The sequence below is a fragment of the Mauremys mutica genome, chromosome 4, assembly GCF_020497125.1.
Source record: "Mauremys mutica isolate MM-2020 ecotype Southern chromosome 4, ASM2049712v1, whole genome shotgun sequence".
In the NCBI taxonomy this organism is placed as follows: Eukaryota; Metazoa; Chordata; order Testudines; family Geoemydidae; genus Mauremys; species Mauremys mutica.
In genome coordinates, this window is record NC_059075.1 from 98,097,253 (window position 1) to 98,124,849 (window position 27,597).

The 27,597-nt window shown below is 39.1% G+C and overlaps 1 protein-coding gene across 3 annotated transcripts in view; it reads left to right on the forward strand.

Moving 5' to 3' along the window:
- The window catches only part of SBF2 (SET binding factor 2), a 595,592-nt gene that overhangs the window by 268,353 nt on the left and 299,642 nt on the right, over positions 1-27,597 (forward strand). For all 3 annotated transcript variants that reach the window (XM_045015032.1, XM_045015034.1, XM_045015033.1), the window contains exons 4-5: positions 17,692-17,808; positions 19,224-19,334. In XM_045015032.1, coding sequence (XP_044870967.1) covers positions 17,692-17,808; positions 19,224-19,334 — 228 coding nt within the window. The remainder of the gene's footprint in view (positions 1-17,691; positions 17,809-19,223; positions 19,335-27,597) is intronic.

Here is a 27,597-nt window from a genome sequence, read left to right on the forward strand (position 1 = left end):
CTCATAGAACTGGAAGGGACCCTGAAAGGTCATTGAGTCCAGCCCCCTGCCTTCACTAGCAGGACCAAGTACTGATTTTGCCCCAGATCCCTGAGAGGCCCCCCTCAAGGATTGAACTCACAACCCTGGGTTTAGCAGGCTAATGCTCAAACCACTGAGCAATCCCCCCCTGCCTCATTTTCTTTGTATTCTTCATCATTTAATTCTACAAAATTCACTCTCAAAACTCCATTTGTTGTCTTGTGTAACTTTAGTATGATAGCCAAGCAAGGGGTGGTTTAATAAAAACACATTTTTGTGATATGTATATACAGTGTCTAGCACAATGAGACCCTTATCCCTGAATGGGGCTTCTAGATGCCACTATAATACAAATAATAAGAATACATGGAGATTTGATCAGCACTCTTTACTTAGGCAAAACTTCAGCTGACTTCAACAGTGCTCTATACCAACTATTCGGTTAGAATTTTCACTGACAATTGCTGAAGAGGGCCCGGAGATGGCTTCCTTTTTGTTGGGACAAATGTCAAAGATAAATGTTAACATTTTACAATGTTCTTATACTTTAAAAGAAGAACCACCCCTACCCTTGAGACAAGTAAAACAAAGCAATAAAACAGAGTTCAATTTTTGATTTTTTTCTTTGCACAAATTCTACTTAATGAGGTAAAGTACAGTCTCACTAACTTTATTCAATGACATCTGAAACATCCATTTTAAAAAAATGTGTGTGCACTTGGTTGTACATAAAGGTGTGCATATGCATAAATGTTTGTGGGCCCAGGCACTTACGCTGAACAATACACTTTAAAATATTGGAAGCCCAATGTTTGTAAATATGTTAAAGATCCAATTCTGGAAGATACATCTGACTAAAACCATCACAAGCAAAAACTTAACAAAATGACTACAAATGAAAAACATTCACTGATATTTCTTGAGTCAAAGTAATACTACCAACTAAGCTTCATTGGGCTTCAGAAAATTGATCTTCTTTGGTTGGATCATAATGTTTATAATCTTACTGAGCTAAAATGTATATCATGAAAAAAATGAATGAGTATCTGTGGTATTGTTTTAGCAGACAATGAGGGCAATAAGTGATACCTTTTTGGAAACGTGACATCTGAACATCTTTTGGGCAGTATGTTAATGTGTATTTTGTTTTTAAGACATTCAAATATGCTGTGAATGTCCCAAATGTTAAACTTGGCATGAAAGTGACATGCATTTGTGTCTTCGTTGGTTTACAAGTACTGTCCCAAAATGTTTCTTTTGGAAGAATGTTCTTTTTCATAATGTTTACTGTGTTCTATCATCACATTCTAAATATTCTGAAAAATAGATAGCCTAATGTCATACAATGATTGAATAATGCCCTGGTTCCTTTCAGTTCCTTATATTAATGGAAGATTTTATAGTTAATGTTCTAAACACCTGAAATTGAAAAAAAAATGTTATTTCTTTTTATTATAAATCTGAAGGTCTGTTATAGACCAAAGGTTAAAGATTAAGTTTAGAATAACTAGACAGATTACAAATTTCTGTCTTCCTAATAGTGGTATTCCAGTAGTGTTTTTCCCATAATTTATGCTACTTGATGACAAACAAGTTAGAGAACAAAAATAGAAAACTTTTTTTAAACTGATACAGAATTTTAAAAATGAGAGAATTAGTGAAATTATTTAGTGGTAAAGCCTCTCACTTGCATTCTTTATTGAAGTACTGTGATCATACTGGGTTGGATAATACGTGATTTTGAAATGTCCATACAAGAACATACTTTAAAATGTTCCCCCTTCTGAGGAAATCAGAGGGAATTCAGCATCTTTTTTGGAATTTTGAACGTGCAGCTATTTTTTCCTAGCTTCCCTCCCCTTCCTTGCCTCTCATGGTTGAAGCCAAGATCCTTCTAGCTAAAAGGATTAGGCAGGACTATCTTCAGGTCCCAACAATTCCACTTTCTAATTGGAGGTGCTGCTTCCTTTTTTCCTGTCACTCCAGTATTGTGTGCTTCTTACACAATGTGAAGTCTTTAAATCATGATTTGTGGACTTCAGTACCTCTGTCAAAGGTTATGGGTCTATTGTAGGAGTGGGTGGGTATGATTCTGTGACCTGCAGTGTGCAGGAGGTCAGACTAGATGATTATAATGTTCCCTTCTGGCCTTAAAGTCTGTGAGTCTAATGTCCCCAAGCCTTCTTGGCTCGGAGGATGTAAGAGATTACAAATTTTAGAAGACACTTTAATCCTGGCAGTAGACCCCACATAGCTGACTTTCCAACCATAAATGTTTCCAATATTGCATTTTATTGCAAACATTTTAAAAATGTTGTTTCCTAACATACATTTCAAAGGAATTTAATACCTGTTTTCTAAAAGAGCTGATTATGTTATGAAAAAATGTTTGAAAGACACTATCTAAACATATTTATTCATATACATTACTGTACTGTATATACTATTTTTGTTCTTTTCTAACAACTTGTGTGTGAAATAAAATCTTTACTTCTTACGTTCATCTGTTCATGCAACTTGTTTTGGGTCCAACCATTTCTTTAAAGATCTCTAGCATCTCCGTGCTTTGAAGCAAGGAGTTGAAACTTGAAAAGATAGTAGTCCTGGGCCAAGGAGATCCCTTTTCCTGCCTACTTGAAAATGCAAGAGAATTTGGCAAGCAAAATTCTGACAACTCTCATTTGCAGATGCTTAGTACAGCTCTAGGTAGAGGCTTGCTGTTAAAATTTCTGAACTATCCCTCTGCACTGATAATCCTGTAACTCCCCAGAGCTCCGTATATACCAACTGCTCTGAGTATTCTTCCAACCCCAGGAAGTTTCTGCATGTCAGTTGTGCAGAACACCCTACATGTACACAGGCAAAGTGGCACCAGCAAAATATCCATTGGCCTAGGGTGAGATGTCTGGATTGGGAGCAAAGAGGTGATCATGAGGGTAAAATTTTCAAAAGTTCCTAGAGGCCAGATTTTTAAAGGTATTTATGTGCCTAAAAATGCAACTAAGTGCCTACTGGGATTTTCAAAAACACATAGATGCCTAACTCCCATTGAAATCAATTAAACTTAGGTACCTATCTGTCACAGTAGAACCCAGAGTTACAAACACCAGAATTACGAACTGACTGGTCAACCACACACCTCATTCGGAATGGGAAGTATGCAGACAAAGTACAATACAGTACCATGTTAAACAAAAACTACATGCATTTGGAATTGGTTACATTCATTTTTATATGCTGAAACACAAATAAAATGAATTACTGCTGCCTGTTTTCTTCGCTTTTGATTGGTAAACCAGTTCAGTGTGAACTGGGCTGTATTCAGCTCCAGTAGAGATTAGCATGGAAAGAAAGAGTTGACCTGAATGAGTTAACTGCGGCAAAACTTAGATAATTTATTTTAAAATAAGAAGTCAGGTGTGGGTTCTAAATCTGCCTCTGCTGGCAATTAGTAGATTACCAAAGGTCTTGCTAACCTTGGAAAGGTTTCAGGATAAATCTTACATACGGTCAAACAGTTCTTGTACAAAGCGACAAAGAGTCCTGTGGCACCTTACAGACTAACAGACGTATTGGAACATAAGCTTTCGTCTGTTAATTTATAAGGTGCTACAGGACTCTTTGTCACTTTTTACAGATCCAGGCTAACATGGCTACCCCTCTGAGTTCTTGTCCTTTTTTTTTTATAGTATTCAGTGGAATTCAAAGATTTTGTATATGAGAGATGTTCTCTCTCTTTTCTTGGACAATTAACATTTATTGTAAACAATGCAATTAAAGTTTTGCTTCCTACCTATGTTTGAACTCCGTTGATGCACATTCAGTTTCCCATTACAGTGATTCATTGCGGGACCTTGTTCCAAATGTGTGTGTGTTTGGTTCCATCTTCAATTCAATTCATATGAAATCTCACTGTTTTTAATGATTTTTTTTTACTCGGTTTAAATTGGTGTCAGTCAGAAGTAACTCCACTTTGACTTTCGTAGAATTACATCAGTGTAAAAAGATGTAATGAGAGGAGAATCAGGCTGAAGTGTACCCTTGCTGTCCTCATGCCCAAATGCAAGCAGTGGCAATAACAGAGGAAATCTTTAATTGGGTCTAGACAGCCGTGTCCCCTCAATTCTCCAATCTGGGGTGCAGTTCTCCAATCTGAGGTGCTTCACTGTGAGCAACCATTCCTGGTCTGCTCACGCACAGCCTCCTGCATTTAAATCACTCCCAGTTGTACTGTATGAGTGCTATAGCCAGCCACTCATACATTACACTGCAGGGCAACACCAGCAAATACCAGTCCCAAATTTCCCCCAGAAATGTGCATCTTGTACTGCCCAGCACCCACCCTGACAACACAAGCTCATATAAAGTCCGTCATTTTATTAACAGAAAATATGTACAAATCCTGTTATCCAAATGGAGTTTCACAAGCACAATCCAAACATACTGGTTTAAATAAAACAATAAAACAAGTTTAATAATTCCGGAAAGATAGGTTTTAAGTATTCACAAGTACAAAAATTAAAATTGGTTACAAAGAAATGAAAAGTAAAACTCAACTAATACCTAACTTAATAAACGAAGGGAATTCAAAGCTGCTTCTTTTCTTCTTCAAGTGTTGTTGGTGTCATTGATAGAGAGAAAGGGAGAGATAATTTGAGGTGTTTTTCTTTCCTCTTATAACCCTTTCTCTTGTACAAGAATAATCTCCAGCTGATGTTCGAGAGGCAGAAAGTCTGTGTGAATGGAAACCTCAAACTGTTTCTTTGGTCAAGATGTAGATTTTTGCCCCCCACCCTCTTCTGCCAAAGATGTCCACTTGATTAAGTGATGGTCCATTAGATTTTGTTGACACCTGGCTGAGGCATGGGCTAACCTTTTGTCTCTGGGATACTGGTTTGTGGCTGCCTCCACAACATGTTGGAACATGTCCCAGTAATATCAGACAGTGGGATCTTATAACTTTATATGCAATATTGCCACACATATTTTACCAGGACAATAATGATCAGCAAATCATAAGTTTTCAAATGGCATCCCACAAGGCATACTTTGTATAAGGTTTACCATAATCCTGTAAATGGGAAGAATATAAGGGTACAGACTGTCACAATCTAAAGAGCTAGCATTGGAATGCAAAAATGTGAAGTAGGTCAGGGCTTAAAACCAGAGCTAGACCAGCAGGGGAGCCTTGGGCCATCTGGGGCTCAAACACTAAATGAGACAGGACCAGTGAAGAGCTCCAGGTTTTCTATCTCTTCCCCAGGGCTCTTTCTCTTCCTCTTCTCATTCTAGTAGATTCTACTAAGATTTTTATGTCATGGCCATTTTCATGGTATTTGAGCACTTTCCAGGGTGAAGAATAAATAGGGATACTAGTGCTGTCATGTGAAGTTTCCCTTCCTTTCCTCCTTGCCAGAGAGACTAGTTGCGTATGTATTTTCCTTTTTTAAACGTGTACGTGTGTGTGTGTATGTGTATGTATATGTATAAAGAACATTGGGTGGGTGGGTGCACATGTGTGCATGCATGCTTGCTTACTGGCTTGCTTGCTCTTCTTAGTGGGAAAGCAAGACTGAAGAGGTGACTTTTAAATTTAGACCAGAAAGTAGTGAGGTATATTGTTCTAAATTCCTGCAGGCATGAACTCCTTTGCCTCTTCCCTCTTTCTTTTCTGACTCCTCTCTTTGTCCTCTCTCAACTTCCTCAGCAAGAGAACCTCTTTCAACCTCTAATACAGAGCTTTTTAAATGCTTTAACTCTTTTCCTTGCCCATAAGCTGTAGGTATGATCTTAATGTGAGTGACTGGTTTTATTCCTTTAAACTGCAGGAAGGCTGTGGCAATGCAGGTGTACTTAATCCAGTTTATCAGAATGACTTCTTGAATTCTTAGGTGTCAGATAAAACTTTTCAAGTTCTCAATATGAGCAAAAAATCATGGCCTCATGAAATCTAACTGCGTTCAGACTGAACAGGTGTTCCACCATATCTTACTGTGATGTGGGGCTGTTTAATTGCCTTGACTCTGCCTGCTTTGACTATCACTAACTTACATTAGATTGTATTTAAAAATTACTTTGTCTGATCATTGATTTTAGTTCCTAATGTTGAAGATTTTGCCTATGTTGATATCATTTTGAAATGAATGGCAGAAAGAATATTTAACTGAAAGTCTGACTGCTAAAGATAGTTTGATGGTAGCATGCTTCCAAATGAACGTGCCAGTTAAAGAAAAAAGCTTACTATCCCAGGGCTAACTCAGGACAATGAATCTGTGTTGGATGATGAGGAGAAAGAGTTTAAATGTTGTGTGTTTCACTGTCGCATTTCACTGTCTGACCTGTTGTCTACAACCAGTTACTATAATTTACCAGATGAGCACCTAATCTATCATTCTTTCTATTAAGATTGGTTTTGGCAGTGGAAGATTTTAGACAGTTTTATGAGAGGCAATCATAAATAAAGCCCAAGCTTTAAATGAAATTAAGTTGTTTGATTTTATTTATTTAGATTTATAAAAATAACAAAAAGGTGCCCTTAAATCTTGGGTGCCCTTAATTTATTCAAAAACTGTATCAAACAGATATAAAAACAAGAAACCAACAAACTCACAAAATGTGTCTGTAACTAATCATCTGCTTAAAAATCTTTGTATTTTTGAATGTAATAAACTATTCCATTCATTCTCACCTTTATTACTATTTAAAATTTTATGGACAAAGCGCACAGTAGAAAATTAATCTGATCATGAAACTGAGATCTAACCTGTTAGCAAATCCAAGATATTATGGTGGGATATGGTGCGATATAGGGAAAAATTTGGAATGCGTGACACTGTTGCCCAATCTATAAATATAGTGAAGCCATCTCACTAGTAAGTTATGTTCAATAAAATGTTTTTGTTAGCATAATCAATTTGCCATTATCTTTCTTTTGTGCCCTAGGTGTAGTGGAAAAAAAATTGTTAATAAAATTAATGTAATTGGATATAAAGTACCTGCCTAACTTCATTTCAGTTTTCTGTTTTTCTGTCTGAGATTATCGGGTTCTGCAGTGATATTTTTTATAAACAGTAGTTGAAAGCTGAGCAGTAAGAAAGTTATCTGGTCATTAGAACCTCTCAGCTATTTGGCTCCATTTTGGTCTCTGAGTACAGTGGAGATCAGATATTTACTATTACTTTGGCAAACAGAAAATAACAAAAATAACCCTTCTGGGAAACTAGAGATACTAACAGTAATTTGTACTTTTCTTGCCACTTGTAAATTGGCATTTGAAACCGATACTAATTTTCAACTGTGGATCAAGATGTGTGCTCTAAACTAAATAAATTGTATTAGAGGAAAAAGATCATTGCAGAATAATTTGGTATTTACCCTTCTGTCTGTACCAGAAGGTTATTCCTTGGCTTATGTTGTATGCTGAATACACAGTGGAATATTAGAGGGTTGCAACATAGTTTAGAAGTGCTGCACATCACGAGTTGTCTAACAGGGGCTCTATGTACTGAATGTATTTATAGATTTCCAGTGGTTGCTAACAATTCCTTTAATGTCACCTTAGATAACTTGGCACAACCACTAAAGCTTGTGTGCTGTATGAATGATTCTTCTCTGTCCATTTGTTGAATTAGCCTAATTACATAATTTTCCAAGGGAGGCACATCATTGCCATATGTGTTATGTATGAAACATGTATTATACTGTAAATGCCAGTATCAAGAAAGTTGTGGTCTCTTGACCTATAAACATGTGCTTATTTGATTAACCCTTGATATACTTACTTTTAAAAATAATTCTTTTATTGTTTGCTCCTCTGAAATCCTCTTTAGTCTAACCCCAAATTCAGTACTAGTATCTCATTAAAATATTTGTTGCTTGATAAAGTGCAGTAAACTTTGCACAGCGGGCTTTGCATGTCATCATGGATTTATAGATTTTAAGGCCAAAAGGGGCTCTTATGATCATCTAATCTGAACTCATGCAGAACACGCTCTATAGAACTTCACCCAACAGTTTTTGCATCAAGCTCATAACTTCTGTTCTAGTTACAGCTACATAATATTTAGAGAAAGATATCCAGTTTTGACTTCTGCTGCAAGTTATAGAGAATTCTTGGTTCAGTGGTTAATTATCCTCAATGTTAAAAACCTTTCAAATTTTTCAACATCCTTTTTGAAGTGCAGACACAAGAGTTGGACACAGTTTTCCAGTTATGGTCTCACTAATGCTGTTTACCGGGATTAATACCATCTTCTACTCCTACCAGGTATTCCTGTGCTCATACCTCCAAGGATTGCATTCGCTGTTTTTAGTTAGCTACAGCATCACACTAGGAGCTCATATTCAATTGATTATCTACAATTACCCCGAGTCCTTTTCAGAGTTGCTGCTTTCTAGGATGCAGTCCCTCATCTTATAAATGTGACCTACATTCTTGTTTCTAAATGTCTGATGTTACGTTTGGATGTATTCAAATGCATGTTGTTCAAGTGATCCCACCTTACCAAGAGGGCCAGGTCAGTCTATATAACTGACCTATTTCTATCATCACCAGTCCACTAGTTTTTGTGTCATCTGCAAATATAACCAGCGATAATTTTATATTTTCTCAGTATTGGGCTGAGACAGATCACTGCAGAATCCCATTGGAATCAAACTCCCTATTTGATGATGATTCCTCATTACAATTACTTTTTTCAATCTATCAATTAACCAGGTTTTAAAAATTTTTATATAGGCTACATTGATTTTTGTATAGTGTTCATTTTTATAAGGATATCATGTGTCAAATGCTTTACAGAAGTCTAAGTATATTATGTCAATACAGTTATCTTTATCAACCAAATTTGTAATCTCAACAATAAACTAGCAGCTTTGTTACTTCTTTTGTATGTGTGCTACATATTTAGGGATTCTGGTTTTTGTTATGACAAAAGTATAACAAATAATTAAAAGTATTGAGAAAGATGTGTCTATTTACTTGTTCTCATACAAGAACAAAAGTAATCAGTTGAAAACTATAACCACATTAAAAAGCCACTTAGGACACAATAGCTGTGAACAACCAGTAAGGGAACTAGGCATTGTAATGATACAAATAATAATAATATGTGGATAATGAGCAAGAAATTATGCAGGCTGTGGTGGTAACTTACAGCAGACAGTCTGAACAAGATGTGAATTCCATCAAAAGTCCCTCTAAAGGAACTTTGCCATTTTCTGAGGGGTTTTTTTTTCTCACCCTTTGAATACATAGTATAAAATATATTCTGAAGGTGGTTGTTTTTGTTCAACGATGAATGTCTGATGTAGTTTATTTTCCAGCACAATTTGAATTCTTTTTTGTGTGTTTGTGCCCTTTGGATGTCTAGACATTGCAGCATTACAGTGCTTTAGAACTGTGGGTTTTTTCATTGTCTGTAGTGTTCAAACACATTGAAAGTCCAACTCTTCTGTTCTTCAATCTTAACTTTGAATTTTCTGCTCAGTGTGCACTACAGCTGGTACCTGGAAACTGATCTAAGTTAATACTACTTTGCTAAGGCAGACATGTTGAGTGACAGACATAAGGGGCTTGATTAAATGATAGTGTAAAGAGCGCTGCAACAATTTAGACAAGGGCAAAGTAGTCACCTGGGACATGTAAGTGAGATGAAAATGTAATGTGCATGCTGGTGGAACCCATTACTAGTTTGTAATCCAAGTCTAATAACCTTAGTCAGGATTAGGGTGAAGGAATGGAAAAGTGCAAGTCCAGAAAAGGCTTTTTGTTTATAGTATTATTTATAGTATTAATAATTTGTTGCATCAGCACCCAAAATGTGCTAATTGTATACACATATAGAAAGATTAATTCTCTGCTGCAAAGAGCTTGCTATCTAAAATACATGTAAAGGGAGAGTGAAATTTAGCATGTGCCTTGTTAATGCCATAGATTTTTAAATATAAGCTATCCCTAATTGCTCCTCTATCTAGCCTTTATTAGTGGGTGACTTTCCCGTAGGCAGAATAGTAGAAGTAGTAATGTCCTAACTCTTAAGCAAAAGACCATAACTCCTGCCAAAGGCAAATAGAGCTTTATCGATACGTCTTGGCAGTTGTGCTCATGCAATTTAAGTGTATAGTCTAAAATATTCTTTTCCACAGCATACTTTCTCCATTTCTTTCAAGGCGGTGCATAGTATCTGCACCAGGTCAGATATAAAGATTTGCAGCAAGCAGCATTGCACTTGTCTCTTAACAGCCATTACAGGGACATGATGCAAAATGAGAGGCTGGGGCATTAATGTGAAAATGGATAGGCAAAATTATTAGTGATCCCACCATATGACACCACTGGACTCAACTAGTTGTTCACAGCTGGCAAGCAGCAGCACTGTCATATTCTCTGGCTTTATAAATGCCTCTTTAGGGTGAAAATGTGACACTTGTTCTTGTATAGCTCTTAACAATTTCAGGCATGCATGGAAGAATGATCACTAGACATTCCTTAGCTGTGAACACATTTTAGAAATCAGGCCACACGTACCCATGGATGACTTAGCACTGCACCTAATATGTTTTACACCAGCAATACCACTCACACTATGCACCCTTACAGGTATCATATTTATATATGGAGATGCACTTAAGTCACAGCTTGTATGCCAGGAAATGAAGTGAGCTTAGGGTCTTGAACAGACTGAGGAATAGTCTAACAATTTTCCAGCACCACTGCTTAATTACTTACAGTGGGAAGATACGAAAACAAAAGTTAGAGATGGTATTTTGAACAACAACAACAAAAGTATTCTCATTTATCACCTGTTAAGACGATGGAGACAAAATGGCTAAAGCTGGAAGTGTTGTCAGGAAACCCTCACAGTTCTACGGGCAGAAAAGAGGAGGAGTTGCAGGCCATGTTTATGGAAGTTCCTGCAGAGAGATTTTTTCCGTAGCTGCAGGGACATTGGCTAGTGGGTCAATGATGAGTATAACTATTATGTTTATTACCATAATACTTATGAACCAACTGAGAACAGGGCCTTGTGCTAGAAAAAATGTTCCTGGTAGATAGTACTTTTACTACCTTGTCAGGAAGGATTCTTGCCTGGTAGGGAAGTATTTACATACAGAGAAAATGTTCCGTCTTTCATAAAAATCCAAGATTAAGCACAGTATCCCTTGCTGCCCTGCTAGGTATTGAGTTTCTATGTCCTGACTGGGCTCCTGGGTCCTAGAAGATCCAGGTTTAGAAAGAAAACCAAAGGAGACTGGCCACATAGTGACTGTGAGTACAGAGAATAGGGAGGGGGTAGGTTTCCATCAAAAATAAGAACTTCTTAGTTTATATAGGGCTTTCATATGGTGAAATAAAAATATTTTATCAAAATTTCACCTTGATAGGTGAAAGGAATGGAAACTTTATCATGTGGTATAACTGGAAGTTTTAGATGTTCAACTACAGATGCTCACATGAATTACATTTGAGACTTGCCCAAAACTTAAACCCTGATTCAGCAAAACACTTAAGCTTGTGCTGAAATGCATTTCTATGCAGCAAGTACCTACGTGTGTGCTTTCCCTTTGTATTTCTGGTTCTGAAAACTTGCAAATTTCCCAAACTGGTATCTATTTTTAGGTTCTAATAATAGTTTAGGAACACTTCACTTTTTTAAATAGCTGAAATTCTAATTTACTTTGGAATGGCATTTTTTCTCCTATCTTTACAGTTACCAAAGTTTGTATGTGAGGAAATTTAGGCATAAGAATCTTTGTGCTTTTTCCCCAATATTGAACTGAAATTAAGGCCAATTTGCTTTCTTCTCTTGTATGGTATAAAGGGAAGCTGAAGGGCAATAATGTAGCTGAAAAGGGTCAGGAAAGACAGTGAGGAGAGTGCTCAGAAGTATCCCAAGACACCCTCACAGCCCCTGTGCAGCAGGAAAAATGCAGTGATCATTTTGACTTTTTAAAATGCATAAACTGCAGCAAAACCACCATTGTATCACCTCTAGTTGGCCCAAACACAAATACATTGCAGTCTGTGCAATGTATCTTTTTGCAATGGAGCACATTCAGTGTGAAAACTAGGAACCTGAATTTAAGAATATTGCCTGTGTGTTTGTCAAAATCTTTAGTCATATCATGACTGGCTTTATTTCTTCTAAGAATTTCCATGATTACTTTATTAAGTTGAAATTACAGTATGCTTCCAAAGTGAATGATTACGTGTATTGCAAATATATTCATTGCTGTGTTGCTAGCCAGGTTCTTAAAGTTTAAATAAGCTGTAGATGTGAATTCTTTTCAATGGAAGGCTTATATAGAAAATTAATGCAATTACATAAATTAAAATAGCCCATTTTAAAAAAAAATTAAGGCCTCCATTTTCTTTGTTAGAAACCACGTTAATCCATAGAAGCTTCCATGTCCTTTTTGCCTTTAAGAGCACTGTAAACATACATTTTAAGTGATCTTTTTTCTAATTGTGTGACAGAACAAAACTTGTCGGGTATTTGGAATTTGGTGCTCTTAAACCTAAAACTAGTGATTGCTGGTTAGATTAGTTGATAGAATAAATTTTTGTTTGAAAGAAACTAATTCTTAACTGTCAAACTATATTTAAACAAGTCCTCAAGCATTTGAATTTTCTCACCCACTGATGATGTAAAAATTACAAAAAGTGAGAATAAATTTACCTTTATGCTATATGTGACTGATAATGAAAGAGAAGATCATAACATTGTGTCTTTTTGTCAAATGGTGGATCATTACCTTTTTCACCCTGGTATAAGACGTACAAATGGATTGATAAACTAGAAATGTATGCACTGCCTACATATTTGTTCTTATAGCAAAAATCAATGTGCAGCAGTCCAGCAGATGGCAGTAGGTTTTTTCTCTGTGGCAGGTGTTTGTGCTGTAGTATTAAAATATTTAATATAATTCCCTTTTATAGTAAATTAAATCAGGTTAGCTATCCAATAACAATGACACAAAACCAATTGGTTTTTATATTATTCAATTTTTATCTGTGGGCTTATTTTTGAATAATTTAAATTATATGATTTACACTAACACTGAATTCTGGATAGATATCAAATGGTGTTTCCTAACATTTCCACCACGAGTGTTCATGTTGGCAATTTTCCAGGAGCTGCAGGGCCAAACCTACCTGGCATATAAAAAACATAATATTAATTAGTATTTGAATCTTCTTTGAGAGAGATATAGAAATTGCTTGTTCTTCTGTTGAAAACCCCAGAATTGATCAGCTTTTTCAGCTTCAGTTCTGAAAAAGAATTGCTATGGCCTTCATTTTACATCTCTCTAGCTACACATTAATTCTTGGTGCCTATTCCTTGTTTCAATGAGGACAGTGGCAAAAATTCCATTGATTTCAGTAGTAGCAGGATCACTGAAGTACAGAGATTTCCCGTTTTTATTGAATACATGTTCAACAGCTGCTGCTTTCCATTTATGAAAATCCTGTACCACTAGTTTTCCATCTTGTCATTTCATATCAAGAATAAGACACTTCTGCAAGGTAAACAACAAAAGATGATCATGGTCTTGTTTAAAAATGGGACAGATAGCAATTTTGTAGAAAGACTTTTTTGTAAGTCCAAAGGTGGCAATTACTAACCAGACAAACCATCTTGGAACACTGAGATAAAATAAATATTTTAAATAATCTGCAAGGTTATTCAGAGTATAACCAATTCTCAAAATAAATCTTCATAAAATGAATGATCTGAAATTAGAGATGTGCAATGAGACTCTCCTCTTCCTCCCCAAATCTTTTGGCTGCTCCACAAAATGACTGCACCACACCTTAAAGGAGGGTGGGGGCATTGTCTGGCTTGCTGGGGAAAGGAGAATATTTATTTAAGGGTGGGAGTGAGAAAGAGGCACAGATGCTGCTTCAAAAGCAGAGTGGGTCAGTGTGGTGAGACTGACTCATCCCCCAGGGACCAGAAGGGTTGGGAAGTTGATAAAGGGCAAGCCTGGCGGGAGAAACTCCTTTTCCCTGGACCAAGTGAAGCAGCACCCACCTTCCTACCCATGGCAAAATACCAAGTTTTGGTCAGGACCCTCTGTGGGTGTTGTACTAGCCACTCCTTTCTTGTGGGGAGGAATTTTTCCCTTGCCACCAGATTGGCCAAGGTGGAGTGGAGTTTTCTTAGTCTCCACCACAGCAGGTTTGTGGGGGAGGCTTTGTTACAGTGACTAGGGAAGGGAGTTAGGCTATGATGTCACAACTCATTAGGTAAGTGTGGGGTGGACCTCCAGTACAGGTACTGCGTAGGGAAGGATTCAGTGATCTGATAAATAGTTAGGTACGGGACTTAAAGGAGGTGTGTGTTAAAGAAGCAGAATGTGGGAGGGTGGTTTGGGGTGCCTATGACTGGCCTGGTAGGGAGCCAACTCCCCTCTTCCTTTATAGCCCACCTTAACCCTCACTTGGGGGGCGGGAGGAATGGTAAGGTCCCAGCAATGGGTTGGCTGGGGAACAGGATGTAAAAAGTGGGGGCTGGCGGAAACCCTCAGGTAGATATTGAAATGATCATGAAGTTACCTGCACTGTACACTTTTATCTGCTGGGTAGTCCCAGACATCTAATAATAAAGTTGTAGCCTGATTAAGCCATATCCAGTGTCTCCTGTCCTTCTTCCAGTATAGTCTATAATCTCTTGTATTCAGAAGGAGCAGTACCAGTATGCAGAGACTAAATAGCAACAAAGTTTTATATTTAGGGTATATTGAAAATTAAAATATCTCTAGAAGAGTGGTTCTCCTTGCTGGGTAGAGATTCCTAAAGAGCGCGAAACTGGCCCTGTAGTTTGCTATGAGAGTCCAAACTATTTTTAACTTTGGTTGACAGGATCTGTAGGATTTCTGAAAGATGTTCCCAGCTGTTTTTACTGTGATAAGTTATGTAAATATTTTCAGCCTTAAGTTCAGTCCTTATATATTGAATCAAAATAAATTCCACCAGTTGTGAAACTCTCCCTAGAATTAGAAAAAAAACAATTGTTTTCCAATTAATGCATTTATAAAATTAACCCTTGAGGTTTAGTGGCATTGTTATTTACTGCTTGTTTAGAGAAGCCATACATTCTGAATTAAAGAAGCAAAATGGAAGTGACTGCATTCCTGCCAACTAAGAGAATTTGTGCCTAGACTCCTTCCTTGTAGGACAGTGATGACTGAATATATTACCTATGTCTATATTTTTGAGGAACATGCCGGCAGTAAGAAACTGCTGTTTCATGCTGCTAGAGCTAAAGGAAGTAGCCTCCCCACGTTCATAATTAAGGAGATCTTGTGATATCTGCATAGAAGAATGTTGGGTCAGAGGCACAAAGAAAGCAATTAGACATGTTTGGGGGGGTACTCAAAAACTGGAAAGACAGCACATTTTCTACAGTTTATAGTATGTCAGATAATGAATTTGTCAAAGAATGTGAAGAATGGCACCAATGAAAGACTGCTTAGTGTTTTATTATAATAATAACAGGCATGATCAAAACTAATCTTTGTGAATTAACAGTACTTATTCTTTATTACTGTATAGTGTCTTTTTTTAGTATGGTTACTTGTGAAATGTGCTGAGTAATTGGTTATAAGGTTTATCTGAGTGATCTATTTCGTCTCCAGAAATTCAGCATTCCATAGGTTAATAAGGCTTTTTTTTGCAAATCCCAGCTGGTTTCCTTGTGAAGAAATTCCTGTAGTTCCTGGATTCTCTAGGGAAAGTGGTGAACAACCCTGTGGTTTTCAACTGCAAAATGGATTGAAACTTTGTCTGAGATTATATGGTCATTTTTGTTTGAGGATGAAAAAGACTGCTAAAATTGCCATAGTTACAATAGTATTGCTGTATATAGAAGATGTATAGTCGTAAATCCATGCAAAAAACCCAAACTATTTTAACTAATGAAGTATTTTATCAGATTGTAAAAGCTCCATTTGATATAGTCTGTCTTACTATCTTTACAGATATACACAGGGAATATTAATATGAAATACTGTCTTATTAAAATGTATGACTGACAGCATGATTTGTTAAAGCACGGTACATTCCAATGTTGTTCATATTTTTAATGATTTGTTTAAATACTTTGGCAAAGTGATGGCTTGGACTGCATACCTTTATATCACAGTCAAATGTACCTACAACAGTGGAAACTTATTTAAATAGAATTCCATATAAAATAAAAAATGTTTTCTTTTATTTATTTTTCTGGTTTACAAAAATGTATCCACTTCTCATGTGTCTGGGTGCATGTACAGTTTAAAAATGCCACCAAATTACTTAACTGGTGTTAATCGAACATTATATTTCATCCCTCAAATCTAGAGTATACGTAATCCCAATTAAATTCCTGCTTTAACCTATTCAGGTAAAAGTCTGAGAAAACAGATGGGATTTTACATTGTGCTCTGAAGGTCAACAAACTTTAGTCATGCAGGGGATGTGACTTCCAGGGTCTCCAGATAATTAAATCTAGGTCTGTTGAACAACAACTGGCTCTGTTACGTTGGAAAGTGAGGAAGATCTGGTCTCTCAGGTAACTAAGATCCAAATGGTATGCTGCCAAACTTTCAGAATAAAAACCAGCACACTGAATTACACCTGGAGGCATGTAGGGAGCCAGTGCAGTCTGGTGTAATGTGATCCCTTTGGCTAGCCTCATTAAGTGGATGAGTTGCTATACTCAGCAGCAGGTGTAGCTTCTACATGGTCATCAGGTGTAATGCCATGTAGAGTATATTACAGGACTCTCATCTAGACATAAAAAAACCAAGGGTGACAATAGCAAGATACACATTCAGGAGAATAGTTGAGCTAAATAAGGATGAAAAAGTTACTGTCTAGCCACTGATAGATGTATGTGAGACCCTCAGAGCAGATACAGTCACCCATCACCAATTACTGAGATCTCACTGAAAGGTATTAATTGAACCACATGTGATCCTATTCATTTCTGCCAGGTCCAAAGTTAGTTCAAGAAAACTTTGTGATCTGTGACATCAGACTTCTCACATACTAGAAGGAGTCAAACATACCTACAATATGTGCATAATAGTGCAGTAATAAAGTATTTACCAGTTTTCAGTCTCTTTGAAGTGCTGTAGCATAATTTTTGTGAAAGACTAAAGCAGAGGATAAATGGATAGTTTGGCATCCTATTTATCCATATTGAATAGACTTCGGCCCTGCTCCTGCAGGTGACTTCAGAGGATCTCTGTATGTGTTCAGGGGGTGTACCCATTTACAGTTTTAGGTTCAGGTCCTTTTTTCTTTTAAACAGAAACCAGTTGTTATTTATTTTTCATACAGTTTGACAGCACTACATTTTTTATATGAAAATGAGGAAACAGTTATTCTCCTTCATGGCAATGTGAGGGGTTTTAGTCAGTATTTTGGTACTTTTTAATAATTACATCATCAGAGTGTCTGTGCATATAGTGTCTTCTATAAAGCTGTTGGGATTTTCGTATAGGTAGCTAAAAATAATGTGTGTTTGATTCTTTCAAAGATTCCATGCAATATATATTAAAAAAAATTCTAAGTGATCTTGGTCCTTAAACATTCTAAAAATATTTCTTTGTAGGAATACTAGCCTTATTTATAAGAGTTGCTTCTTTCTATTAATTAACTGAAGTGTATCTGTTTTCAAGGGAACAAAAGAGACTGAAGGTGAAGAAGAGGAGTCTGGTTTAATTCAGCCTGCTGAAGTGTTTGCTCCCAAAAGCCTGGTGTTGGTGTCCAGACTAGATTATCCAGAAATTTTCAGGGTAAAGAACTCCCAGCTGCCATTTGTAATATGTGTCAGTGTACAAATCTGTTTTTAATGAGCAGCAGTGACAAGTAGTTTTGATTTAAAACATCTCCACATTGGTTTGGGAATTTACCAGCACAAGTAGAATTAGACTGTACTAAATAAAAATCAATGTCTAGGAGACTGAATGCCCCTCTGGGTTAATGCAGTGCCCTTTTACTCACAGAGGGCCTAGTTTTAAATCTACATAGACCACAAAATAAAAACTTAATGAAAAAAATCTTCATGACAAAACCAATCCTAATAGGTAAAATTAATCTCAACTGATACAAAAAAAGAATATTAAATAAGTATCAAAGATTATAGTATATGAATTATCTTCCTACCTATAAAGTGAGTGAATTAGTGACTCTTCCAGATCAATTTAACATACATAAAGATTCTAAGGAATCTAAGATTTCTTTCAGTTGGTATTGTGACTGACCTGAAGTAAACAGAAAACTTAAATTTTTATCAAGCCTCTTGCACTTTCAGGTGTTTAAAAAAATTATTATATTAACTGAAGCAAAAATAGTTCAGCCTAGTAATGCAGGAATAATTCATTTAATAGTAAGTTGCTGCCATAGTGTTGAAACTATTTGTAACTGGCTAACTCCTAACAAATTGATCCATTTTTCAGAATTTTCAATATTTTCGCCAGCTAACAATAGAAGGCAGCCAAAGTGCTATTACTGAGCAGTGTAATTTACTCTATCCCTTCCTTCTCTAAGACTTATTGGGAACCAATATCGTATAATCTATTGCTAAACAAATAGTTTTATCAGATTTGTCAAACTTACGATGAGAACACTTAATCAAAATTGAAGAGATGCAAAATAAAGATACTAATGCTAAAATGTCAATGCTGTTTATTTTAAAATAGTCTTTTTACTGAAATAACAAAAATACAAACTGTAAATAGAGAAGACATACAAATGTGGATCACTGATGCTCAGAACAATATTGGGATTATAGTGGTAAAATTGTAGGCATAAGTCCGAAATCAGATTCTATGAGCATGGATCCCTGCACTGACATGAATTCCCAGTGATTCAGTGGTACTTTACATAAACATGGAGATTTATGGAAGGAGATTTCAGTGCTTGAGCAAGGGAACTCAGATTAAGCATTATATTTCTTTTTAAAATATGGATACACACACTCTGTAGAGTTTTGAAGTCCAGCAAGAATTCAGGGGGGTTGATGTGACGTTTCTTCAACTGAGTGAATTCTTTTGCAGAAAATTACTTTTTCTCCTTTTGAAATGCCCTTCACCATATTAAGATTGTCCTATGACATGTTTATTTTAAAGTTATTGTATATTTGTCAGCAATTATCAGTGTTTGTCTTCACCACATAACAATTTTATATATTTATTATTCAACTTTTTAGGCTTGCCTTGGCTTGATCTACACTGTGCATGTGGACAGCCTAAATGTGTCCTTGGAGAGTCTCATTGCAAATCTCTGTTCATGCCTTGTCCCTGCGGCTGGAGGCTCTCAGGTAAGTGGAAAAAAGTATTTTTCCAGTTAATTTAATTTATGAAGAAAACAAAAAATAAATTCTTTAAATATTTTCATTGAAAAAAAGGATCATAGTTCAGCTGAGTGTTGTCCCTGTAGCCTGCCTTCTAAAGACAGAAAAAATTCCATTCCAGGTTAAGGTCAAAGGGTTAATTTTGTTACTGGATTTGCTTTTTACAAGGCATAGTAACAAATCAAGCAGTTTGTTATGAGCTCAACTTTTTTTTTAATACTATGTGTTCAAAAATAATTCTGTTTTATGTATTTTTTTCTTGTGGGCTCTGTTACGTGCCTTCCTTTTTCATTCACTTTGTGTATGTGTGATGGTATAGTTCGAGATTCCATTGCCCCTTTAATACAATTGCTACTTCAGTGCTAATTGTTTCTGACTCTCATTTTTATGACATACAAACATGATTATGAAGTAACAATATATTTATTCAGATTTCTAAAATGCAACTGAAGGTGTCCAAAGTACTCCAGAAACTAAAAATTACAGAATAAACAAAGGAGTGTCCATAAGTATATCTACCTTGACCTCAGCAGTCTTAACAAAGAGAGGAAGAAGTTACTTTCAATACAGATGTTGTCCAAACTGCAGGAATGTAATATGTGGTGATTCTCTAAGACAAAATTATAAAATAACAATTATTTAATGAAGAAATAAATTATTTGATAGTCATTCTTACATGCAGTTAAAATAGGAATAGCATATTATGCCAAGATAACGAGTGCCACCAATCTCTCTCTGTGAAAGCACAACGCTACAGAATTATCAAAGTTAACTGGAAGAATAAATAAATCTTCATGTGAATTGAACTACAAGTAACTCCTATGCTGATTAATGTAATTGGTGAGTAATGTATTGTAGCTGGAAGTCAGGTTGCCATGAAGATTACAGATTCTTGATAACTGACATTCTCAGGCCTGGTTATCTATAGTATCTACTAACCGAAAAATCTCTAATCATTTTTATAGAAATGGGATCTGTACACTATAAGCTAAACAGAGTAGTGGATAGTCCATTTTTCTAGTTCTAGTTTCATCAAGGATAATTGGGAAGATTTCTTTCAGGGTTTTTGGACTTTTCTAAATGAAGAAAAATTGCAGTCTAACTATTTTAACTATTTTAGAGCTTCTTCAGGACCTAAAATTCTCTTGATGTTATACTAATTTCCTATAGATCTAACATAACCTCATTCAGTAACATTTATTATATTGACTATAGTATCTGAAACTATTGACAAAATTACAAAAAGCTAACAAGCACTGAAAGGTCTGATTCAAATAAAGTAACTCTCTTTGATCTATTTTTTTTAGCAACACATCTTTAAGTAGGAAGTCAAAATTCATATGCATCATTGTGGAAGAGCTTACAGTTGATCCTGGCTGTACTGTTCCTGTTTCAGTTAGTGCTTTTAGTCCTTAACCTTCATCAGCACCAAAATCACTCTCACAAAATAAAATCTAGAAATTAAAAAAAAAACAATCTTCAAATATTGATGTTACATTTCTCTAATATGCAGAAATGGGGGGCATTTTTGAACAGTGGAGAAGCTATAATCTACATATGTTTTCCTTGGGTGAGAAACCAGGTCTTTGTTCAATAGCTTAAATAGTGAGACATCCCTGAAAATTAGATTATCAATTTGATATTAGAGTTTTATAAATTGAATTTAGAATGCACGTTCTGTACAGTTTGCCTCTCTGCTCTCCTATGGGCCCTCAGTTTCCTTGAAGCCCAACCCTGGAGACTCCCAGCTCTTTCCCGTTTTGATTCCATGCTCCACTTTGTAGGCATCATCTATTAAATAGGAATTTCATCAGTCTGCCAGCGCCACTCCTTAATCAGATGAAAGGGTCACTGTTGATGTAAGATGCTCCCTTCTCCTTTAATTCAAAACAGTAGAGATCTGTGCTTGCCCAGCATTCTCCCCTTTCTTAGTAGGGACAAGTGACTACGCTAAGGAATTCTCATGGAGCCTAGGTTCTAACACGGGTATGCAACCTATGGCACGGGTGCCGAAGGCGGCATGCGCGCTGATTTTCAGTGGCACTCACGCTGCCCGGGTCCTGGCCACCAGTCCGGGGGGGGGCTCTGCATTTTATTTTAATTTTAAATGAAGCTTCTTAAACATTTTAAAAGCCTTATTTACTTTACATACAACAATAGTTTAGTTATATATTATAGACTTATAGAAAGAGACCTTCTAAAAATGTTAAAATGTATTATTGGCACGTGAAACCTTAAATTAGAGTGAATAAATGAAGATTCGGCACACCACTTCTGAAAGGTTGCTGACCCCTGTTCTAACATGACAGTGCAGACAACTACCACTACCTAGGTTGCTGGAACTAACCCATGAGGGTTTTTTTTATTATTGCAGTGGGAGAAAAAGGTTTGGGAGACTGTTAGATACTTTTCTTAGTTTAAAGGGGAAAGGACATAAACTTAGTGTCTTTTCCTCATACCTGTTCACAGCCCTTTTAACATTGGCTCAAACAGAAAAGTACAAACAATATCTGTGAGGATTTCCCCACCAGCACTGCCATACAGATTAATTTCGCTTACAGTTTTCTTTCCTCATGCCTAGAAACTCTTGTGCCTCCCTTTCAGATATACTAATGTAATGTGTTCTTCGACTGGTTCACACCTGTATTCTACTTAGGTGTGTCCAGCACAAGCAGAGCTGGAAAGTTTTCCATGCAGTATGCAGTGAGGCAGTGCACATGCCGCATGCCTCCTTATGGCCCCTCCTGAGTCTATTTAAGGGTGGCAGTGCCCCAACTCTCCTCACTTTATTCTCACCACCTGGGCCTGAGACAGAGGTCTCCTTGTGGTGTATCTCATGGTTACTATGCAGTTAGAAATTTTTCCCATATGTGCTTTTGTTTTTAGCTTTCTGAAGTTAGTTGTAGTTTAGCAGTAGTAGCTCACAGTTAGCAATAGTTTAGATAGTTTTAGTAGATTAGGATAGAGTCTGGAGGTGTGCCACTACCAGCCTTCAAACATTGTTCCTAGTGTGGGTTAGATTTCCCAGTTATCCCCAAACATGCTGCTACTTATGCCTCCGTGAGGGGCACATCAAAGAGAAGTGTGGTATTTGTCATTCTTTTAAAAAGAAAATACAAATATCTAGAGATTTATGCCTCAAATAGCACCTTATGGAACAGATGAGGTAGCCTGTTTTGCCCAGTCCTCCAGCCCCAGAGCTGGGCTCTGAGGTAACCACAGTCTCAGACAGGTTTCTGAACTCACTCTTCTCAACAGATGAGAAGAGGTTGATTCTCCTCTAGAGAGCCACTATGAATAAGAAACCATAAAACAAACAAGAGACATTCCAAGTCCAAAAAGGACTCCAGACTTCTCTGGGACTTGTCTGGAGCACGGTTTAGAGTCGGGCCTTCATCCTATCTCTCCCTGGTACGAAGATGAGATTGTATTGCTATTGTGCTGTTGCCTTCAGCACCACGGCAGGGTGTACATTGAGTTCAGTGCCAATACACCGGTCCTTTTGGACCCATCAATGCTGGGGGAGGGATAGCTCAGTGGTTTGAGCATTGGTCTGCTAAACCCAGGGTTGAGAGTTCAATCCTTGAGGGGGCCGTTTGGGGATTTAGTTTGGGATTGGTACTGCTTTGAGCAGGGGGTTGGACTAGATGACCTTGTGAGGGCCCTTCCAACCCTGATATTCTATGAATGCTGCAGGCTTTTAAAGCAGTGTCTGACCTCCTTAGCATTTCTGTCCCAATGGCATAAGACACTCTAATTGAAGATATACCTTCAGCCATTCTGGGATGGAATGGAATACAATATATTCTGGTTTTGATTCGAAGAGGCAGTAAAGATGCTCCCCTGACACCGACTTCAGTCTTGCTCTCTACCAGATTGGTATAACCTTTGAGTTTGAAATCTGTGTCAATAGTTTATCATGCACCTCAAGTTTTGGCACCAAATTATTCATCTGCTATGACACTGGCACCACCTGAAAGGCCCCTTCCTTGCACCAAAATTTGAGAGGGGCCCTTTAACATATGGGGGTGCATCTAGGATTCCAACCACTGTACCAACCTTGGTACTGATGTTGCTGACTTCCCTCTGGACTGTTGACTCAATAGGATACCTGCTAGCCACTTCAGGCATGGCTTCTCCACTACCCTCCGTTTTTTCCCTCCAATTCTGACTCCGAATCATGCTCCTCTTCGCCTTCCCCTCTTAGGTGAAAAGTGAAAAGAGCCTCTGACACGTTTGTGGAAGGGGAGCATCAGTACTAAGAGCAGAACCACCTTGGTACTGGGAACAGACTGCTTTGGCTGAGTTCATACTGGCCTCCAATTCCATACCCACTGTATCTGTGAACCTATGGGCACTCCTGGGGAGTTCCTTGATTGTAGACCTGTTCCATAGGAAAGTCCCAACCACTAAGCTACTCTGAAGCACTGCTGGTTTCATAGCAGAACTCATAGGCACCTTCTACTGAGCCACCGCAACATCACCCTGAACCTGTGGCCCAGTTTCAGTTGTGTCGCAGAAAGAGCCCATTCCTCCTGTACCATTGTCGTCGTCTTTGTCTGACTCTTTGAAACCAGTTGATTTTAAGTTGTACCAGGACCTTTTAAGGAAGATGGCAGCAGCATTTGGCATTCAGGCTGAATGTGTCAAAGAGAGCACGCATAACCTTCAGGACATCTTGCAATCATCAGCCCCTGGGAGGGTTGCTCTTAGAGTGAACAAAGCACTTTTGGCACCCACTAAAACCTTGTGGAATACGCTGACTTCCACAACTCCCACTGCTAGGCATACAGAAAAACACTACCATGTTTCCATGCATAGCTGTGAGTGTTTCTATTCCCACTGTGATACATCCAGGCCAGTTGGGAACAGCAGAGTAGTGGAAGGGAGATATACTGGCCACTGGATAAGCAGTTTTCTGTTCCCTGAGTGACCAGAGCAGGGGCTGCTCCAGGCTAATGAGAACACCTGACTCCAATTAACCTGCTAAGAGTCAGGTGAGGCTGTTAAGCACCTGACTCTAATTAAGACCCCTCTGATGCTATAAAAGGGCTCACTCCAGTCAGGCCAAAGGGAGCCAGAGGAGAGAAAGTGCATGCGAGGAACTGGGAGAAAGAGGCGTGCAAGAACTTGAGAGTGAGTAGGCATACTGCTGGAAGACTGAGAAGTACAGGCGTTATCAGACATCAAGAGGAAGGTCCGGTGGTGAGGACAAAGAAGGTGTTGGGAGGAGGCCATGGGGAAGTAGACCAGGGTGTTGTAGCTGTTGCGCAGCTGTTCCAGGAGGCACTCTAGACAGCTGCAGTCCACAGGCCCTGGGCTGGAACCCAGAGTAGAGGGCAGGCCCAGGTTCCCCCCCTTACCTCCCAACTCCTGATCAAACACAGGAGGAATTGACCTGGACTGTGGCTTCTACCAGAGGGGAAGATCTCTGGGCTGTTCCCCAGCCCACAAGGTGAATCTGTGAGGCGAGCAAATCCACCAATAAGCGGAGGACCCACCAAGGTAGAGGAGGAACTTTGTCACAACTGGTGTCAGGAGTGGGATTTGGTGTGCACAGTGCGGTGGAAGAAGGAGGGATATTTAAAAAAAAAAAAGGAGAGGGTTTTTTTTTTTCCACCACAATGGATGACATAGTACAGACATTGATACAAGTTATGGCGGCCCAGCAGGAGGCTACCTGTGTCCAGGCAGCCGCCCAATAGGAAGCAGGGTGGCTGCAGCAAAGACTGAGCTATGTTGCAGGAACTGGTAAACCAGGTAAAGACTCTTACAGAGCTGAACCGTGGCTGCAGAAAATGATGCGGGAGGATGATGTAGAGGCATACCTTCTGGCCTTTGAGAGGACAGCCCTATGTAGGCCTGGCCTCGAGATCAGTGGTCTGGCATCCTTGCCCCATTCCTGTGTGGGGAGGCCCAGAAGGCCCACCATGATCTGCCTGAAGAGGCTGCAGCAGACTACCCCCAGATGAAAGCAGAGATCCTGGCCAGATCTGGGGTAACGACCGCAGTGCGGGCCCAGCGGTATCACGAGTGGAGGTACCAGGAAGACAAAACCCCGTGGTCCCAATTGTATGACCTCATCTATCTCGCACGAAAGTGGTTGTGAACGGAGTCTTGGAGTCCGGAAGAGATACTAGAGGTTCTGGTCATCGACCGGTACATGAGGGGACTACTGCCAGACCTTTGCGTCTGGATAAGCCAGAATGAACCCTCCACCTATGACGAGGTTGTCGCCCTGGCAGAGAGGCGAAGGACAGTGAGGGAGCTGACCCAACCACTTAAGGAAGAGGCACCCCGGGTTAAACCAGCAGCACTAAGCCCTAAAGATCGGGTGACTGGACCACCAGGAGGGCCCAGGTGGAAAAAGAGAAGGGCTGAAGGCCCACCAGAGACCACAAAGAGTCAGAGCACTGAGAGAGAAGAGAATTGTGACATTAGACTGTGCAAACCAAGAGACCTGGGAATGCCTAGGGCTCCATACAGATGTTATGCCTGCGGGGAGTGGGGGCACACAGCTACACAGTGTCCCAGTGCTGAAGAGCCTATGCAGTGGGCAGACCCATGCTCACTAACCCCACATATGTACACCAGACCAGTGAAACTAAATGGGGTAGAGACCATGGCACTGGTTGATTTGGGTAGTGCTATCACGCTTATCTTAGTGAAGCGTAGTCAGCTGCTGCAGGCTAAACGGACAGGGATAACAGGCGTCCATGGGACAGTTAGTTACTACCCCACCATTCCAGTAAAATATCGAGATCCAAGGGAACACTACTGAGGTAGCAGCAGGTGTAGTCCCTAAACTCCCATATCCAGTGCTCATAGGGAGGGACTTCCCAGGGTTTGGAGACTTACTCCCAGTAGGGGGATTTGAGAAAGATGGGAACCCTGAAATTAGTGAGACATCCACAGCAGACTGTCAACTCGCAATCTTCTCTGAAATATCCCCAAATTTGTTCTCCACTCACAGACAGGGTAGAAAGACGAAAAGGGAAAGAAGGGCAGCTAAGGCCTTGGGAACCCGAAAACTGACCCAAAGTCAGAGGGTCGCTCTCATAGGTAGGCAGACCCAAGCAGCTGAAAAGGAGGCCGCCCAGGAGGGAGAAGCACCCGAGTCTGACCCCCCACCCTAATGCCTCTGAACCAGTAGAGGTAACAGAGATGGGGCCCTTAGATCTCGGGCAGATTAGCCCCGGGAGAGGAAATTTTGGATGGGACCAGGCAGAAGACCCAAGGTATGACAACATCAGGAAGGAGGTGACCGAAATAGATGGATGGGGTCCCCGTGGAAGGGAAAACCCAGGGGCCAGGACCCTACTTCATAATGAAGAAGGATCTCTTATCTGGTTGCACCAGTACAGGGGCAGAAGGTACAGCAGATCCTAGTAACTCAAAAACACCAGACCACTGTATTAAGTCTTGTCCATAGTCATTTTTGCGGGGGCGTTTGGGGGTAGAGAAGACTCTGGCATGGGTCCTACGACGGTTCTTCTGGCCCGGAGTACATGAAGTGCGGAGGTACTGTGCATCCTGCCCAGAGTGTCAGCTGCACAGTCCCCGTCCCCACTTGAGGTCCCCTTCGAGAGAATAGCGATGAACCTAGTGGGACCCCTAGAGAAGACAGCTCTGGGCCACCAATATATACTTCTTGTTTTGGACTATGCTACTCGCTACCCAGAAGCTGTCCCCCTGCAGAACACGGACGCTAAAACGATAGCCAAAGAGCTGGTGGGGATCTTTGCCCGAGTGGGGCTACCGAAGGAGATATTAACAGACCAAGGAACCCCATTTATGTCGAAGCTAATGAAGGACCTCTGTACGCTGCTCCATATACATACCCTAAGAACTTCAGTCTATCATCCACAGACTGATGAATTGGTAGAAAGGATTAACCGAACCCTCAAGGCTATGATAAAGAAGGTGTTAAGTCGGGACGGGAAGGACTGGGACACCCTCATACCTTACCTTATGTTCGCTATCCAGTAGGTACCTCAGGCCTCAACTGGATTCTCCCCCTTTTAGCTGTTATATGAGCGCAACCCCCGAGGCATCCTAGACATAGCCAAGGAAATTTGAGAGGAGGAACCCAGTGAGGGGAAGAATATAATAGAGCATGTGCGACAGATGAGGGACTGGATAGCCTGGGTCACTCCCATAGTGAGGGAGTACCTAGAGAAGGCCCAAGAGGCCCAGCAAACCTACTACAATCGTCAAGCCAAAGTTCGTC